This window comes from Nothoprocta perdicaria, unplaced genomic scaffold, assembly GCF_003342845.1.
Source record: "Nothoprocta perdicaria isolate Ctin4 unplaced genomic scaffold, notPer1 scaffold_23, whole genome shotgun sequence".
Taxonomy (NCBI): Eukaryota; Metazoa; Chordata; class Aves; order Tinamiformes; family Tinamidae; genus Nothoprocta; species Nothoprocta perdicaria.
In genome coordinates this window covers 4,087,334-4,104,794 of record NW_020455455.1, presented here as the reverse complement: position 1 = coordinate 4,104,794, position 17,461 = coordinate 4,087,334, and the positions used below count along the sequence as shown (strand labels likewise).

Here is a 17,461-nt window from a genome sequence, read left to right as displayed (position 1 = left end):
AGATAAACAACATTCATGTAATTCTACAAAAACTCTGGGCTACTAAAACTCCAGTATTCACTAGTCTGTATTTACAAAGTTTTTTATTCATCTGGCAAATGCTTTAAGAAACTAATGACTTTTTTTTAACTTTTTTTTTTTCCTTTGGAATATGAAAAGGCTTTAGAATCTCATAGGAAAATAGGMAACTCGTAGAATATTCTATTAGGAAGCTAAAAAGTAAGATTTCTGCTGCAGATCTCTGAAAATCTATCCTTATGAAATAGTGCTAGGATTGAACAGGAAAATGGGAATTTAGCTTTTCACCTTGGTTTTCACATTCTACAGAAATGACTCATCTGCTTCTAAATATTATATATTATACAAGTCATAAAGCTTAATGCTTTAGTTTTTCATCAGAAAGTATTTTTCCACTCAAAAAATGCCTCTAGGTGTCTGTTACAAAATTTACAGAAAAAGAACACAAGTTGGGATTTTGAATTTTGTTCTGAAAAACTAGAAAGAGTCTATCGTAATCACATTTTTTTCACAGCTGGCCTTCACACGCTGTTTTACAAAAAACAGATTAACTGCTCAAAAATACAATGAAATATAATAAAGTCTGCATATTTTCAAGCTACACTGTATGTAAACTGTAGGGTACGGAAGTGAAACAAAGCTTTCATTCTCTCAACAGGGAATGACCCACTTTAACTTGCTAAGTAGTGCAAAAGAAAGATCAACTTTTTCTCATAATGAGAAAGGGATACCTTGATAAATGGTGCTGACTATCATTGAAGCAGTTAAGTTAGCTGGAAGGAAAAAAAAAAATCCAAGGAATGGCTGGTGTACTCCCTGCACAATTAACCAGTTTGCTTTTTCTAATAGTTATTTATGTAGCAAGGCTTTTCTTCAAACTAAAAATAACTAACATAAATGACATAGGGCAAGAGAAGAACATCAAAATAATCAGTGTATATAGTTAACAAGAAGAGCTGCCTTACAGATGAAAACATCAGAAGTAGGGGAGGGAAAGTCTTATGCTAAAACTTTAATTAATTTCAAATAAACAAAGCAAATTCAATAAGCAAAAGAGTTTAAAAGTCTGTAAGGACTGTTTTCAAAAGGCTGATCCTTTTAACATCATTAAAGTACAAACAAAAACGCTCCAAGGAACATGCTCATAGAAGCTGCTAAGCAAAGCAAAACTGCYCATATAGCAGGTTGTAATCTTTCAACAAAGGGGACCAATTCTACAAGATATGCTATAATATGTGCACCTTAGTGTGCTACACACTATACAGTATACTGCATTTTAAGTAAAATGTAATACCTAGGAGAAAAATGGACATTTTTGTCTAGAATCCTTTTAAAGTTTCCTTGTATTAGTATTTTCCACCAAAAAGCTGATTAAAAATGGTGTATTAAATGCAAAATATTTCCAACTCTCTGTAATATATTAACTACCTACATATTAACACACACACATACAAAAAAAAAGTTGGATGCAGTGCCATGACAGATGTTTTCTAAAGGATCCTTTCAAAAACTATTTAATTTTCTAGTTTACTAAGTTCTGAAAGTCATCAAAAAGAATCCCCCCCCCCCAAAAAAAGCACAAAGCAAAAACCCACACCAAGCCTTTCTTTGAAAACAAACAAGAAACACTAACAACAAAGCTAGTGCAGTGCTCTGAATAAACAGGTATCACAAATGAAAAACTGTTGCAGAAAATGAAGTAGCAAGCTGACCAAAATCGTAGCTATTCTCAAGATTGCTCATTTCTGAAAGGTACTTAAAGGTCCTGCAGTAAATGTTAAAGACAGGTTTTTTTTTTTTTTTCTTCTGATATTTTAAGTTCTACAACATGACCATTTCCTTCTAATTTATATGAAGTATCAGAGGGCACTGGGTTTAGTCAAACTATTGGTTTAAAAAGAGTTCTTCTCAAAAAGCATTACACAGAAAGCCAAACATTCTTACATTGTCCTTGCACTGCAAAAACATATATCCAAATAGTACTTTGAATATATATATACACACACACGCACATACATATGAATGTTCAACATCACATATTGAATTGTGTAAAATTCAAGCTGAAACTAAATTTACATTACAAACCCAAATTATCACCAGAAGTCTTAGGACCAGAAGTCTTAATTCAAGGTATCTTTTATTTTTTTTCATTTTTAATTTACTTCCTAAAAACATAACAAATCTTATTTTCACACATTAGTACAACCGTTGAATAGAGCAAGCAAAAAGCTTTAATATCAAATTTTAAATCTGCATTCCTTTTTGAAGTGCTGGTTTCAATTGGTTTAACACTTTGATACATTGACTTGACACCCAAAAATTCTCCCTCAATGTGAACTTTTCTAACCAGCATTTATAATACAAATTTCTTCAACCAGGTTTAAAATGTATTCAAAGTCTTTTTCTAAAAAAAAAAATTATGACAACACATGTACTGATTCTTAAATTTGAGTAAAAAATGGAATTCAAATGAAAATATGCAAAACTTTAATAAATAAAACTCAAATGTGCCCGGTTTATCAAAATAAGACCTATCAAAAATATTTTGTCATTTAAGAGGACTTGGATAATGAAGAATTGTTTCTGGATGATGAATTAGCAACATATTTCTACAACCAGATTCTGTGTGCAGTTTAGACACACTGAAGTACAGACTGGTGTGTTTGGAAAGCCTGCAAACCAGTTATATAGGTTAGACATACGATTGCTAGCAGGATATCACTAAAAATTGGGCGCTCAGTATTGCTTATTTTATTTTTCTGACTTTCTTTGGTTTTAGTTTTTAGTGCCTAACCCTTTCAGTAACTTCATCTCTATTTTCAGAGGCCTAATTGTCTTTACAGATCTAACTGCATCCCCTTCAAACTGAATAAAGAGTGAAGTACAGTCTTCCCAACCTCTTTTTTTAATTGGAAGCTCTCTACTTTTTAGTCTCCCAGTTAATGAATTTCAGATGGGCAAATCTAAACAGAACATCAGCAAATTCCTCTGCCTTGCAAATAAGATTAAAAGCAAAATTCAGGCAAAATATTTGCTGTGCTACAGAATCTGGTAATACTTACATAGGAAAAGATGTAAAGAAGTATCAAGAATTTCAGTCTAAACTACAGACACATACAGTACCATGATATGGTTCTATTTATAATTCTGGCTCCCCTTTTGATTTTGCACTTGTTTAAAAAATAACACTCTTGCTCAAATCTGATGAAGGCTTGTGTATGTACAGTATTAAAAATATTACAATTACAGCACAACTACACATAACACTGGCTGCCATGATTCCAAGTTTTGTTATCAAGAGATTTATTTTAAGTTATTAAAGGTCTAAATGTTTAACAGTATCTAATAAGATTTTTATCCACTGTACAAAGATGTTATTTCAGATAAAAGAAGGAATTAGAACCCAGAACTATGTACAAGGCAAAATGGGAATAAAACGAATTTCTTTTAAGGCAGAAATTCAGTTTTATATCACTTTAAAAGGCCCCTCAATACTAATTATAAGTAGCTAACTCATTCAGGATCTAAAAAGTTACACTTATAGCTTAATTGATGCAATGCCTAGAAGTCTATCGACTTTCCAGGTATCCCAACTGCAGATATGGTCATCTTTAGAGATCAAAGCTGTGCTAAAGTTCAATCTAGTCACTACTTTATTAGACAATCTGCCCTCATTTTTGTTAGTAAGTTATATAAATTTAGGAACAAGAAGGTATGAAACACAGAAAATGGCAAAAGATATCTTAAAAAATTATCACCGAAAAAGCCAGACTACATAATCAGAAGAATTTCAATGCTTAAAAACAGATTCACAGATGTTCATCCAGTTGAAGATTAGTGTATTAAAAAAAGCTAAGAAAATATTTTGTTTCAGTTCAGCTGCACTTGATTCAAGCACAGCTTGGAGGTTGGTTGGTATAAATTAAACATGGTCACTGCCTCAGCAGCCAGAAGTACAGGAAAATGTACATGTTCACAGGATAAATAGAAGTCTCTCCTTTCTGAAAAAAGCTATCTCACTCCAATTCGGGAGGTCATCCACTCCAAGCCTTGGCATAATCTGAAAGAGAAGAAATGGGCTGTTGATACTAGTTCCGTTCCAGTATCTTAAGTGTTTGTTACTTCTATTTAAAGCAATCTACTAAAACCAGAACCAGCTGGAATTCAGAGTGAATAAACATGAGTTTTAGAGTTTTAAACTAAATCTACTTGGGCTTTAACCACAGTAAATTGGTCAAGAATGCTATTATGCTATGTTACTGAAGCTTAGCATTCTTTCATTTTTTTTCTTCTAAAGTTAAAAGCATGCAGCTCCACTCACTCAGAAATACATGAAATTAATTTAATTTTGCCTTTAATACAGGTTTCCCATTAGAGGCTGCTTACTTAAAAACTAGACATTTTCACAAAAAAAGAGCAATTTACACAGACTGAATTGGTCAAAAGCATCAAACATTCTATAATCTCATTACAAAACTAAAAAGGATGCTATATTAAACACCAAGATTGCATGGGCTCTGATCTACTTACTCTCCACTCAATTTACATCTATTTTTAAAATTTGTATGTGTGAGAAGACGCTTTCCTTCTGTTTTCTAGGTATACAGTTTCCTAGTTCATGCCTTTCTCAAGTCTTAGATTTGTAAAATAAATCATGGGCATTAATAAACAAGGCTAACGCTGACTCTCCAAATCCAATTTCCCCAGACTCTTCCCAGAATTAGATCCCTGACCTGATTCATCCTGTATTTTTTTTAATGAACTTGTCTCACCAGTGTCACAGTTTTAAGTTCTCTAATTTTTCACCTTGTTTTTTCTTTAAAAAAAAAAAAAAAAAAAAAAAAAAAAAAAGCTTTGAAAGAGCAGCAAAAAGCAAAGAGTTTAGAGTCCCTGTTTCCTTTTTAGGACAGTTAAACCAGCATTTTAATGAACTTGTCTCACCAGTGTCACAGTTTTAAGTTCTCTAATTTTTCACCTTGTTTTTTTAAAAAAAAAAAAAAAAAAAAAAGCCTAGAATGATCCAAGTCAAACTTCACAAATCTCTCCCCCCCTCCAAATGCCAATTGAAGATTTAAAATGTACATAAATTAAATATTCAAAGAATCTTTAGTGAAAGTAGTATAGGAGGAAAGTAGAGTCAATTGTCAAGAAGTCCAAGACATCCAATCTAAAACCCAAGTCATTCTTTCTAACACAGCCCACCTTAAGGAAATGTCTGCTGCCAACCATTCTACAAGATGCACTTGCACTAAAAAAATACTTCATTCTACATTCACCATGTCTGATGACAGGAAACAATACTATGGCAAAGATTTTTCTATGAGACTAAGGAGAAAAACTCTTTAAGTATTAAACATTAGAAGTTTTTTTTTATATATAAACTGAAAGGAAAAATAAATATGAAGAATAATACTTCATACAAATTCAGAATTTGACCTGTGAAAGTAATCCACAAATTTCAATAAAGAAAATGAAAAATTCAAAGTGTCCCTCTGACTCCCAAGATGCTTTTTAGCAAATCCAGACTGGTGTTAATAAGCTTCTATGGCAGTGTTCTCATTTGCCATGTATATTGCCCTTATACAGTAAACATTTACCCTTCTCCTGTCAAAGCGCAACAGGACTGAATGTGCCATGGATGATCCTTTATGGAGCTAAGGGTGAGGTATGTAGATATTTCAGCAGCTGTCATGCAACCTTTCATGTCCTGCTTGTTCGCAAAGATGAGAACTGCGGCTTTCCGTAAATCCTAGAAGTAATTTATAAGAGTTATTACAAAGCAGTAAAATGATATTGTTAACTGTGGTCCTCAAAAAAACAACAATCAATCCGTTCTACAACTACATGATAGCATGTAGTTCTGACAGACTTACTAGGTTAAAAAAATAAATACTCTTAGATTAAAAAGAGATTTATTTAGTCGTGTTCTGCACTGCAGAGAATCAAAATATAGTATTCCGCACAAAAGTCCTCTTGGCGTATATATATGCTGTATATATGAAAGTCTTGTTAAAATACATTTTACAGAACTCCACATCACGCAGACATAGGAATTACTATAAGATAAACATTCCAAAACCTAACTGGATGCTATCTAAACTCAAAAGTTTGCTAGATATTATTCCCTTGAAAGCACTTCAACCTCAGTAAGCAAGTTCTGTAGTGATTMAAACAGTAACTGTTTAAAAAAAAAAATTAGCTAAATACTTCTAAGTTTTATACTGCTAATATGTATTTCTGCTCCTCTATAGAAACTAGGATTCCAAAAAACAGCTATACAAAGACAGGGCTATATGGTTTTAGGAGTACAGAAGACAAATGCAAGAGTCAGGAAGCTGTCAGGTCTAATTAAGAGTGCTCAACAGAGATTAAAACCTGTATTTAATTTTGAGACAATTTGTTCATCGAGAGAACAAACCCTTACAGTCCAAAGTTAAAAATTCACTCTTGCAAGTAGTCCTTACTGCAGTCTAGTCTCATTTCAAGTTGCCCTACTGATTGTTTTCAGGACATGATTGATCACTTTGTAAGTGATTGTAACACTGAAAGCTTCCATAATTACTTTGGAAAAAATGCACCACGAAGTATGTTCTGCCTTTTTGATACAGTGTTTGTTCCTTACTATCAGCCCCAAATTAGGTTAGTATTGAGCTGTGAAGAAAAAATCGTTCATTTGAAACAGACTCACAGAAATGAACTTAGAATAATTTATACTGTACTAAACCCCTTTCCATTAAGAAAGGATAAAAGATGTTTAGGACAAAGCATAAAGATATAACACAAAACAAATTCATCTTGAAATTAACCAGATTTTAATGTATATTACTAACCCAATTTACATATTAGTTTAGAATGTCAGCAGGAGTTGACCCAATATAGAGCTATCATCTATACAAAACAAAATAATAAAAAAAGCCAGAAAGAAACTAAACTGAAACTAATTTAACTATATGAGTGTATGTGCTTCTTAAAATTAAGAAACACGATTAAAACAGTTTAAAAAATGAACTGCCTGCTTTTTAAAGATTTTGAAATTTCTTCCAATTTTAACCATTAAACTGAAGCCCAAGAGTGAAGAGCAACAAGGTCACATTAACCTGAAGTAATTTGAATTAAAATATTTTATAATTTCAGTACTTATAGTGATGTAATTACAATCCAGCAGGCCCTGTTAAAAGAATGAAAAAGGAATGTGTATTCTTTATTATAACTTGCCTGCTTATTTATAGTTTACACTAATGAGAGCCCAACATGCATGTATTTTCAGTGGTTTTTTTGTGTGTGATGGTAGAATTTTTGTTAACAGAGGAACCATATAGTCTTATTTAACTGTTGACAACAAAAGAAATTTGTTATCCCAGTTTTCTACTATACCTCATGAGCCAGCATTCTGTAAAGCTCTTCTTTTGTAATAGAAAGTCGCTCTCTGTCAATGCTGTCAACAACAAGAATGATGAACTAGGGGAAAAAAAAATGTAAATAATAATACCAAGTAAAAGACTACAGAAAGTATTTTCAAGAAACCACTACTGCAAGTCTTCCTGTATAAGGCAGGCATAGACATATTAGAAAACAGGACAACAGGTTTATTTTTACAGTCTCATTTTTAGACCACTGGAAATCATACACGAAGATTATAGGTAGAATAAAAAAAGTGACATATATAGACTTTAGAMCTGTAATTAAGATATACTACTTATGTGCTATGGTTAAATATACCAATCTGGCAATTGGATTTTCTATCCCTAATCATAAGCAAAATAGTCATGTAGGTACCAAAACACCTGCAGAGTGGATCACACTCAGAACGTGGATTAACAGAAAACTGCTATACTCAGTTATTAGTGAAAAAGATCATTATGATCAAACGATCATTTTGTCTCCTTCTACTTGTATACTCAAAAATACTAAACTGAAAATATGCACACACAAACCGCAACCGCCCACTGTGTTCAACACTGTCAGTGACCAAAGAGTGCTCCCACCAGCAGTAACAGCACCACAATGACGAAAACTAACACGGAAATCAAAAGGGTCCTGACAGCAATTATACAGCTGCTATGGAAAAGATGTTACATGCTGTGCAGGAGAGAACTCCCTGGAGATGACAATTACCCAAGAAACACTATTACTTCTCTGTCCAGCCAACCTTTTTCTTTTTTTTTTTTATCCTTTTTTTTTTTTTATCCTTTTTTTTTCCCCCCTGAGAATAACTATTAGAGACAAAGTACATGAGCAGATACAGCCCACTTCTCCTCCAAAGCAAATTTTGGCACCTAAGTCTGTCTCAACATCCTTTTGCTCTGACTTCTAAAGCAGAGCTGCAGAACTATTCACGTTAAACAAACTATTTAAGATAAGTAAGCCCTGAAAAGGTTATCTGCAGGATTTCAAATAAATTCAAAGATTTTCTTAGATTGCTTCCATTTTCAGGTAAGGAAACATGCAAGAGAGAAAAGCTGCATGCAATTACTAACAAAAAAGGAATAAAAGTCGCTGCTATTAATGCTCCAACATATGCTCAAAAGTGCTTCACCTCATAAAATTAAGGAGAAGGATAGTCCATTGAAAGAGAACAGAGAGTATCAAAAACTAAGTCAATTTAATGCCACTGTGACTGTGTCTGGCAGATGAGGAGGAACAGTAAAAGAATAATGAACAAGAGGGATTAGCATACCAAGCTAATCCTTTCTTCGTCAACTCTTTCAACAAAACTTCTAAGTAAAGTTCTTCCTTTCAACTGTCAGAGAACACTGGATTTCAAACACTTATTACTAGAACACTGTGATGAAAAACATTTCCAAACAGGATCAAAACAGAGCCAAGACATGTATCTCCAAATTCCAGAAGCCTGGAAGATTCCACATGCAACACATAAAAAGGTCAAGAAGTTACTGTACCAGGTATTGCTAACAGAAGCATCTTTACCTTCTCTCATTTGTCTTACAATTTTTGAGACAGAACGGAAAATAACAATTAAAAAAAAAAGCTAGAGGTGATGTTCATCACCAGGCTTTCAGTTAAAAAGTTTCTGACCACTTGAGGTAGATCACTCTCCTCTTCCAAAGGGTAACCTGATGCATAAAAATGCCATTGTACAGGAGGATGGAATACTTATATAAGAAATAACCTACAATTTAATTATTTACAATTAAAGCCATCTTTACTTTTAACAGGAATGATTTAAGAAAAAAAAAAAAAAAAAAAAAAAAGCTAAAATTCTGTATGTCAACATGCAAGCCTTAAGTAAGACTAAAGATTTTAAAGGAATTCTCAAGGACTTTTGGCATCAAAAAATACTAATTTAAGGCAGAGGGGAGCGTGAAGCAGGGGAATGGGTATGAGAAGAACTCAAAAAGGACAATAGCTGGCAAGTTCTAGTACAACTTTTCTATCAGTGGCAGCTCTACAAGTATGTCTCGACTACTACACAGCTAGCTGAACCATTATCCTCCAGCTAAAAGCCCCAAGCTGCTGAGCTTTTTGAAATAGCGCTGCCTGGAGAAAGTTTTGTTCTTCGTCCTTGATTATCACTGCCCTACATTTTTGATTAGACACAGATGCTGGTTTAACCATTGTAAATCCTCACTGAGTACACTGAAAAAAAATGGTTAACAACTTACTGAAGAAAAATATGCCAAAGATCAGTTTCATAAAAAAATATTTTATATCACTCAGTGGTCAAGAAATTACAAACTCAACTTTATATTTCATTCCACCGGTCAGACAACAACAGTAATTTGTAATAGTCATGAAAAATACTTTAAATATTACCACATAATTGGATGTATGCCAGAGATATCTGGTAATTTTTTAGCTTGCTGTCCTTCAAAAATATTTAAAAATGACAACCCTCCTAAAAGTCTACCAATATTTCCAATAAATACCTACAAATGAACTTACTGAACTGCAAATTGGAAATTTCACCTACCTCTGTGTTCGAATAATAGGTGTTCCATGAGGACCGTAATGACTCTTGTCCTCCAATATCCCACATGAGGAAATGAGTATTTTTCACTACTATTTCTTCTACATTGCTTCCTATGGTTGGAGAAGTATGGACCACTTCATTCATCAAGCTAAAGAAAACAGTATCACACCATAATGACCAAAGAACAAAATGCACAAGGCTTGTCACAAATCCATAACAATTATTAAAGGGAAAAAGTATGTATCTTATCTCTCTTAAAATGCTATCAAACTACCTATTTTTCAAAATGCTATGTGAACTTTTACAGAAATAAAACTAGTACATTAGAACAGTTCTAAAATGCAGTTGACAAAGTTTTCCTACAGTACATGCTTTTGAAGAAAAGAAAAACTTTACGTGTGCCTGAACATCTCAGAAATGAAAAACAAACACAGAAAACACGACAAAAGGATATGTATCTTTAACAAACTTCTCTTCTTGAAGGAAAGACTATYCTGAAAATGTGCTTGTTGCAAAGCAGAAAGTTGCATTGTAATTCAGATAAGAAGAACATCCAACTACGCAGAATCAAATTCTGAATCTAATTTATAAGCTCATTCAATTTATTAAAATCCAATTTGGTGCCATAAGAAATTCTCAAGGAATGGTTGACTACTAAATTACTTAGCTGAATATCTCAGTTCTACTTTTTATCTTTGACAAAGTGTTCAGAAGAAGAAAAAAAAGTTGTTTGGACAAATATCCTGGTCCTCCCTCATATCTAAATATATGCAGAGTCATTTAAATTTGCCTTCCTCTTTCTCCACAGTCACCAAGGTAGTTACATTTCTGACAATATATGCATTTATATAACGCAGGCAAGAGGTGGGGGTAGTTAAGTGTATTGTCAACAGTATCGGGAAACACTTGAAAACATTCACAGATTTTGTAGTTACTAAAATTCCAGCTATTTTAAATAACTCTTTCTTCCATATAGTTTTCAGTCACAGGATAATTTCTACATTTACCAATTAAGATGGGYATTAACACCAAAATAATTAGCAGTTCACTATGTGCTTGTACAATTACGTTATTCACTCTATTTACAACTCSGTTTTAAAACACTGCAGGTCTTTTATTCATCATTCAAATATTAAATTGAATGATGTTTAGAATGACTAATACCACCCATGCACATACTGTGCATTAGGGCACCCTCAGAGTTTCTGTCATGTTTCATAAGAGTGACTAAACAGGAACAAACACTAAAGTGTAATATGAAAAACAAAATAGTTTGTATACTTACAACTGATAAAGAATGGTGGTCTTTCCAGCATTATCAAGTCCCACTATGATTACTTTGTGCTCTGCATACACATACACACACAATAATAATAATAATAATAAATAAGTTAGTGGAAACAGCAATAATGACAATTCTTGTTCATCAGCATAGGAGAAAGCAACAACTASATTATCTTAGTTCAAAAGCTGAGATAGAATGCTGATGAGTTTTTTGGGGAAAAAAATCACAAAACCTCACCTGCTGATATTGCTAAAATTTTAGTTTTAGGAACAAAGCACAAGGAAGAAATAAGATGATGCTCAGCTATCAATTATAAGTACATGACCACACATCCAGAATATTAATACTTATATCAGTTAATTTATATCATAATATTAAGTATTTATAACAACAGTTAATCACTACAAGTTATTTAGAAATTTGAAAGAACTAGCTTTCTAAAGAACAGATGAGTCTGTAGATTTCCAGAGTCAGACAAAATAAATCCCATGTCTGCAGAAAGTATTAGTCTAACACGCAAAGCTCAGTAACACAGGCATCATTTAATGGACTATCATGATTTGTACAGCAAAAAGAAGAAATTTTATTTAGAATGGATCACAAATTCCAGCACTACAATTTCTGAGCTGAAAACTGCTGCTTACATAGCAGTGATCTGCTGAACGCAGCATTAACGTTATTTGTCCATGCACAGATAAAYTGTGTGTTTCTTGAACTAAAATTTCACATAAAGCAACGTTGCTGATTAGAATTACTTTTGACACACGTGAAAACTTAAAAGATATCGATTCACTTGCTCACATAAAAACATATCACTTGAGAGCAAAAAGAAGTGACAAATGGATACTAGAACTGAAAACTGCCTAAAGCATGTAAACAGGCTCACTTTTGAAGTAGCCATATTTAAAATTCTAGGCATTTACTCAGAAGCAAAACATGGTTCATAACTTATATTCACAGATTTCCTCTGAGATATGAACCTTAATTTATAAGATTCATAACACATTACTAAAAAGTCAAGACTACTTGTCATAAATAACAAGTTTGTTTAGGACTGCAAGTGGGTGATCTAAGAAGCGGTAATTTGTTTTAAAAAATTCAGCTAAGKCTATGAAGTTGTGTTCGAAGGGCTTATCTATGTATTATAACCTAGTACTTTTTATCCTGAAAGTATCAAACAAAYTTTTGCTTTGAACTTTTATTAGAAGCTTTGCTATGTGACACAGCCTTAATGAGTCTCGAAGAATACCTCTCCATATCCCCTAGCAACAAACCCTGCCCAAAGCATCAGAAGGAAACAAAACTTTTTGCCTGAATTCTAGTAATCCTTTTTGCCCCGTAAGAAGCAGTACCACCAATTAATGCCTTCTCTTTATATGTAAGGGGTAAGAAATTTTTGTATTCAAATCTAGTAGAGAAATAATATCAATACATCTGTGAAAMAGAATACAAAACTACACACAGAGACCACAGAATCACAGAGTGGCTGAGGTTGGAAGGGACCCTTAGAGATCATCTASTCCAACCCCCCTACTCCAGCAGGGTCACCTACAGTACAGGGTGGCATCCAGGCRGGTTTTGAAGATGTTGGAGAAGGAGACTCCCTAACCTCCCTGAGCAGCCTGTTCCAGGGCTCCGTCATCCTCACAGTAAATGACTCACGAATTAYGCTTTCATGTAGAGTTAATCTAAGAAATTAATCTACAGTTAATCTAAGAAATACACAGGTATACTAAACCACTGTGATAAAACCATGTCATACAGCTAGAATTTCCATCTCTAATTCAGTTTAAAACACTTCCAAAGTTTAAACACCAATATTCTTTTTTTAAAGCAGCTGTACTGTCTCAAAAGGAAATGACTCTACATATCAATATATCTCATGCATCTTAACACCTCCAAAGAATTTCAACAGATCTGTGGTCACATGACCCTGCTTTACAGGTCTCTACATGCTCATCAGCTTCCTTCTTTACTATATTTCTACTATTTAGCTGCTACAGGCACTTAGCTTATCAATTTATTTTTTCCCCTAGATCTCCTTTAGAACTTTGCTTTAAAAGTTTCCTACTTCAGTCCTCATATATGAAGGCAGGTCTAYCCAAACAGCTACATGACACAAGCAATTCAGCTTTTTCATTCATGAGTTCATGAATGAAAGTGATCAAGTTTAAATCTGCACTTTATATACTTAATTTATCTAAAAGGAGATTTATCTTAGGGATCCSTCAAAGGGAATAGAGGCCAAGTGTATGAAGTTCAGCAAGGCCAAGTGCCAAGTCCTGCACGTTGGTCACAAACTCTCTACAGGCTTGGGGCAGAGCAGCTTGGGAGCTGCGTGGCAGAAAGGGGACTGCGGATGCTGGCTGACAGTCAGCTGAACGCAAGCCAGCAGTGTGCCCAGGTGGCCAAGGGGCTCCTGGCTTGTATCAGGAACAGAGCAGCCAGCAGGACCAGGGAAGTGACTGTCTCCTTGTACTCGGTGCTGGTGAGGCCTCACCTTGAACATCGTGTTCAGCCTTGGGCCTCTCACTGCGAGAAAGAAATTGAGGTGCTAGAGCGTGTCCAAAGAAGGGCAATGAAGCTGGTAAAGAGGCTGGAGCACAGACCTCACAAGSAGTGGCTGAGGGAGCTGGGGTTACTTAGTCTGGAGGAGACTCTAGGGAGACCTTATTACTCTCTACAGCTATTCAAAAAGAGCCTGCAGTGAGATGCGGGTTGATCTCTTCTGCAGAATAACTAACAATAGCACAAGAGGAAACTGCCTCATGTTGCACCAGGGGAGGTTCAGGTTAGACATTAGGAAGAATTTCTACACAGAAGGCTGCCTAGGGAAGTGGCGGTGTCCCTTTCAGTGTTGAAGAAACATGCAGATGAGGCATCTAGGAACATGCTTTAACAGGTTTTGTGGTGATGAGTTCACAGTTGGRCTTGATGATCTTGAAGGTCTTTTCCAAACATGATGACKCTATACAAAGCGTATATACAAAGCRTATATACAAAGCGTATATACAAAGCGTATATACAAAGCGTATATACAAAGCGTATATACAAAGCGTATATACAAAGCGTATATACAAAGCGTATATACAAAGCTTTACTTTGTATTCACTGTAACATGACAATTTTTTAAATTCAAGAAATAAGAAAACCTCTTACCATGTACTATTTAGCCATTAAGGCAAAGAATTGAATTGCAAAAGTAGAAAATCAGAGATGAAAACAAATAAAAATCGCATTTAGTGCTTTAGTTAGATGGAATGCATGTTCATTATAGAGTTTTCCTRTCAGGTAGAAATTCACTGTAAGTGAATTCAATTTTCTGCACATTACACACTACACTAAATTCTGAGGCACAAAAATGCATGCAGTTTAGAAATGCATTCTAAGAAATTAGTATCTTATTTCTGGGAAAAAAAAAATCAAAATCCAGTAAGTAGCTACATTTTCCTCATGGAGTGCATTACACCATCAGCTACTTTCTACTCCTAYGGCATTTATTCTCTTGTTGATATTTCTGACAGTATTAGCTGTCTAGCCCTTACTGATCAGCTATCTTCCACACTCATATTTTGTTCAGTCCACCTCAACAAAACTCAGTACACATCTAGCAAAATGTCCACGACTTATTTCTGGTATCTTTGAGCACTCTGGACACCTCCCTCTCCATGTTCTTCTAGATACATGTCAGAGGGCACCTTCTAAACCTTTGCTTTCTTCAACCTTTCATTTTTCCAGTATCGAGTGCTTCAGACTGTCAGCACAACTAACCCTAGCTATGATAACTGGGGACAAGCTCTATGCATAGCTAGGTCTAAGTAGCCTAACTGCACCTTTGTAATATTTCCTCTAGATCTGTGGTTACATGAGGATTTTGCCCATACCAGAATGCTCTGCAAACAGGACAGTCTGAAAACCCTCCAATAAACTGTCTAGATTTGTCATACGATCAGAAGAGTAACAGGAAACAACTCAATAATTACTACCCCTTATTATCATTATTACTATGGGGACAAYAGCTGTGTAACTTGAAAAGAATTTCCTACTACCAGTAGCCTAAAATTTACAGTAAAGTTTCCTAGGGTAGAATTTCAGAATTTTGGTCATGAAAAAGAAACTTACTCTATGAGCGACAACAGAGGAGGAGACGATAAGAAAACACAAACACCCCATCCCACGTCAAACTAAGTTAAAAACACACCACATATACCCCTCAAAGGGGAGCAAAGCCAAGTGTCAAATATCTCAYAGAACTGCGTCACCAATGCCGTAGTGCTAATTGTTATTAATACATTAATTGTATGAAGAATGACCCTCCTTTCAGGAATTATTATACAAGAACAAACACAATGTATTTTTCTTCCTCTCATTAACTGGAATCCACCTAACCTAGTGTTGTGGTTTACTAAGAAAAAGGAAACCAAAACAATGAAGTTGCAACTCTTCCTTCCTTTCCCAAGATTGTTTAGCRGCACTCTTATGGTGGCAACTTTTCTCTGCAGTAAAAGACAACAGACATTATTTTCTAATTGGTTCTCTGCTTAAGGGATGCCTTAGTGGAGTCCTTGAGGGAAGGAGACACACAGCTGTATTTAATAAAAATATCCAGGCTGTATCGGAGTCCTTGAGACTACTCTTATCTTTCCAGTTCAGAAAAATAGTGTTTTGCTTTGAGAAATGAATTGCTTCGCTAAGCATATTTAATCAACCACTAACTTTTACCAAAATAGAACTCTAGTTTAAAGAAGCCAACGTGATTTGTTTTCCTTTTTTCTCTAAACATTATAAATAGAAWCGAGATTTCAACACCAGCCGCCAGCTGAACGGCTGGAGGAGGGTCTGCAGGAAAGGCGCCCGGGCCGGTCGGTCCGAGGCTCGCCGCGGTGCCACGCCGACAGAACACGCGTGGGAGGCAGCAGCGGAGCCACCGCGGGCCGCGGCGCCCGCAGGCCCCGGCCCCCGAGGAGCCGCGCAAAGCGGAGCAGGACAGGGCGGAACAGGCGGAGCGGGGGAAACAAAGCGGCCCGGGCCCGAGGCACGGCCCAGCGGGACCCCGCGACAGGAACAGCTCAACTCTACCCGGGACGCGCCGCCCGAGAGGGCCCGCGGGCGGCAGCAAGAGGCGGCCCGGGGGCTCCCACCCGCCGCGGGGGGCCCCGCGCCCACCTTGGTTGCAGAAGAGGCTCCAGAGCTTGGCGAAGAGCAGGCCCATGCCTGGCCTGGCCGGGCTCCGCGGCCGCCGAGCCCGGGAGCCGGCGGGAGGCGCGAGGCCGCGGCGGGGGCTGCGGGGCGGGCGGGCTCGCGCGCGGCCCCGCCCTCCGCAACGGCCGCCCCGCCGCCTACGCGGCGTGCCTGCGTCACCAGCTGCGTCACCGCGTACGCGCGCGGCGCGTGGGCGTGCGCCGCGTCACGCAGGGGGCCGCGGGCGGCTCCGGTGCCGCTGGAGCTGCGGGAGGGCCGGGGCAGCGCGCCCGGACCGCGGCTCCTTCCCGCCGCTTCGAACGGGGCTCCGGGCGCCGCGGCAGCTCTGCGGGCAGCGAGGCGCTTCCTCCCGCAGGCGCCGGGGCTTTCCTGTGTGCTGAGCGCTAAGGGGGGCGGGAGCACTAAGGGAAGCGGGCTCGTTCCTTGGTCTGCGCCTTTAGTTCCCGACATCGAAGCTCCCCCTGGTCCGGGTATCGTTGCACTCGTTTCTAGCAGGAAAGGGGCCTCTTCGTGCCTGAGCTGCGGGAGCAGCCCCGCGCCCTGCCGCGCAGCAGCGCTTATCCCCGCTCAGCCGAACACCAAAGCTGCGGGCAGCGCGCTTACTGAGGAGGCCGGGCCGAGCCCGCCGGGCCCCGGGCCGCCGCCTCCCGTGGCGTGTCTGGCTCCCATGGTAACGCCGAGCCGCCAATCCTCAGCGCCCGCGGGGGCGGGACTTCCTGACACTGCCCGGAAAAGGCGGGACCGGCCGGGCGCGCGGCGGTAGGTGCGGGGTGGGAGGTCCCGGTCCCGTCGGGCAGAGCTGCCGCCGCGCGGCTTCCCCCTCATCCCAGAGCCTTTGGTGTTGGAGCTAACGGGAGAGGAGGCCGCGAGCGGCGGGGCCGGGCCCGCTGGAGCCGGCGCCGCCCTGCGGCGGGCGCGGCCGCTCCCTGCGCCGCCGCTCGGGAGGGCGCCCGCGCCGAGGCCGCTGCCGCGTCCCCCCCGGCCGCCTGCTCCGCCTTCCCGCGCCTGGGCGCCCTCCCCGTCGC

The 17,461-nt window shown here is 37.9% G+C and overlaps 1 protein-coding gene across 1 annotated transcript; it reads right to left on the bottom strand.

Annotated features, from left to right (window-relative positions):
- Positions 1–2,738: 2,738 nt before the first annotated feature.
- ARL5B (ADP ribosylation factor like GTPase 5B) lies at positions 2,739–16,478 on the bottom strand. The gene is made up of 6 exons (XM_026039439.1): positions 16,401–16,478; positions 11,235–11,295; positions 9,950–10,097; positions 7,393–7,476; positions 5,616–5,767; positions 2,739–4,078 (listed from the first exon to the last, which is right to left on the bottom strand). The coding sequence occupies exons 1-6, from the start codon at positions 16,444–16,446 to the stop codon at positions 4,030–4,032; spliced, it is 540 nt and encodes a 179-aa protein (XP_025895224.1). The 5' UTR covers positions 16,447–16,478; the 3' UTR covers positions 2,739–4,029.
- Between the last annotated feature and the right edge of the window lie 983 nt (positions 16,479–17,461).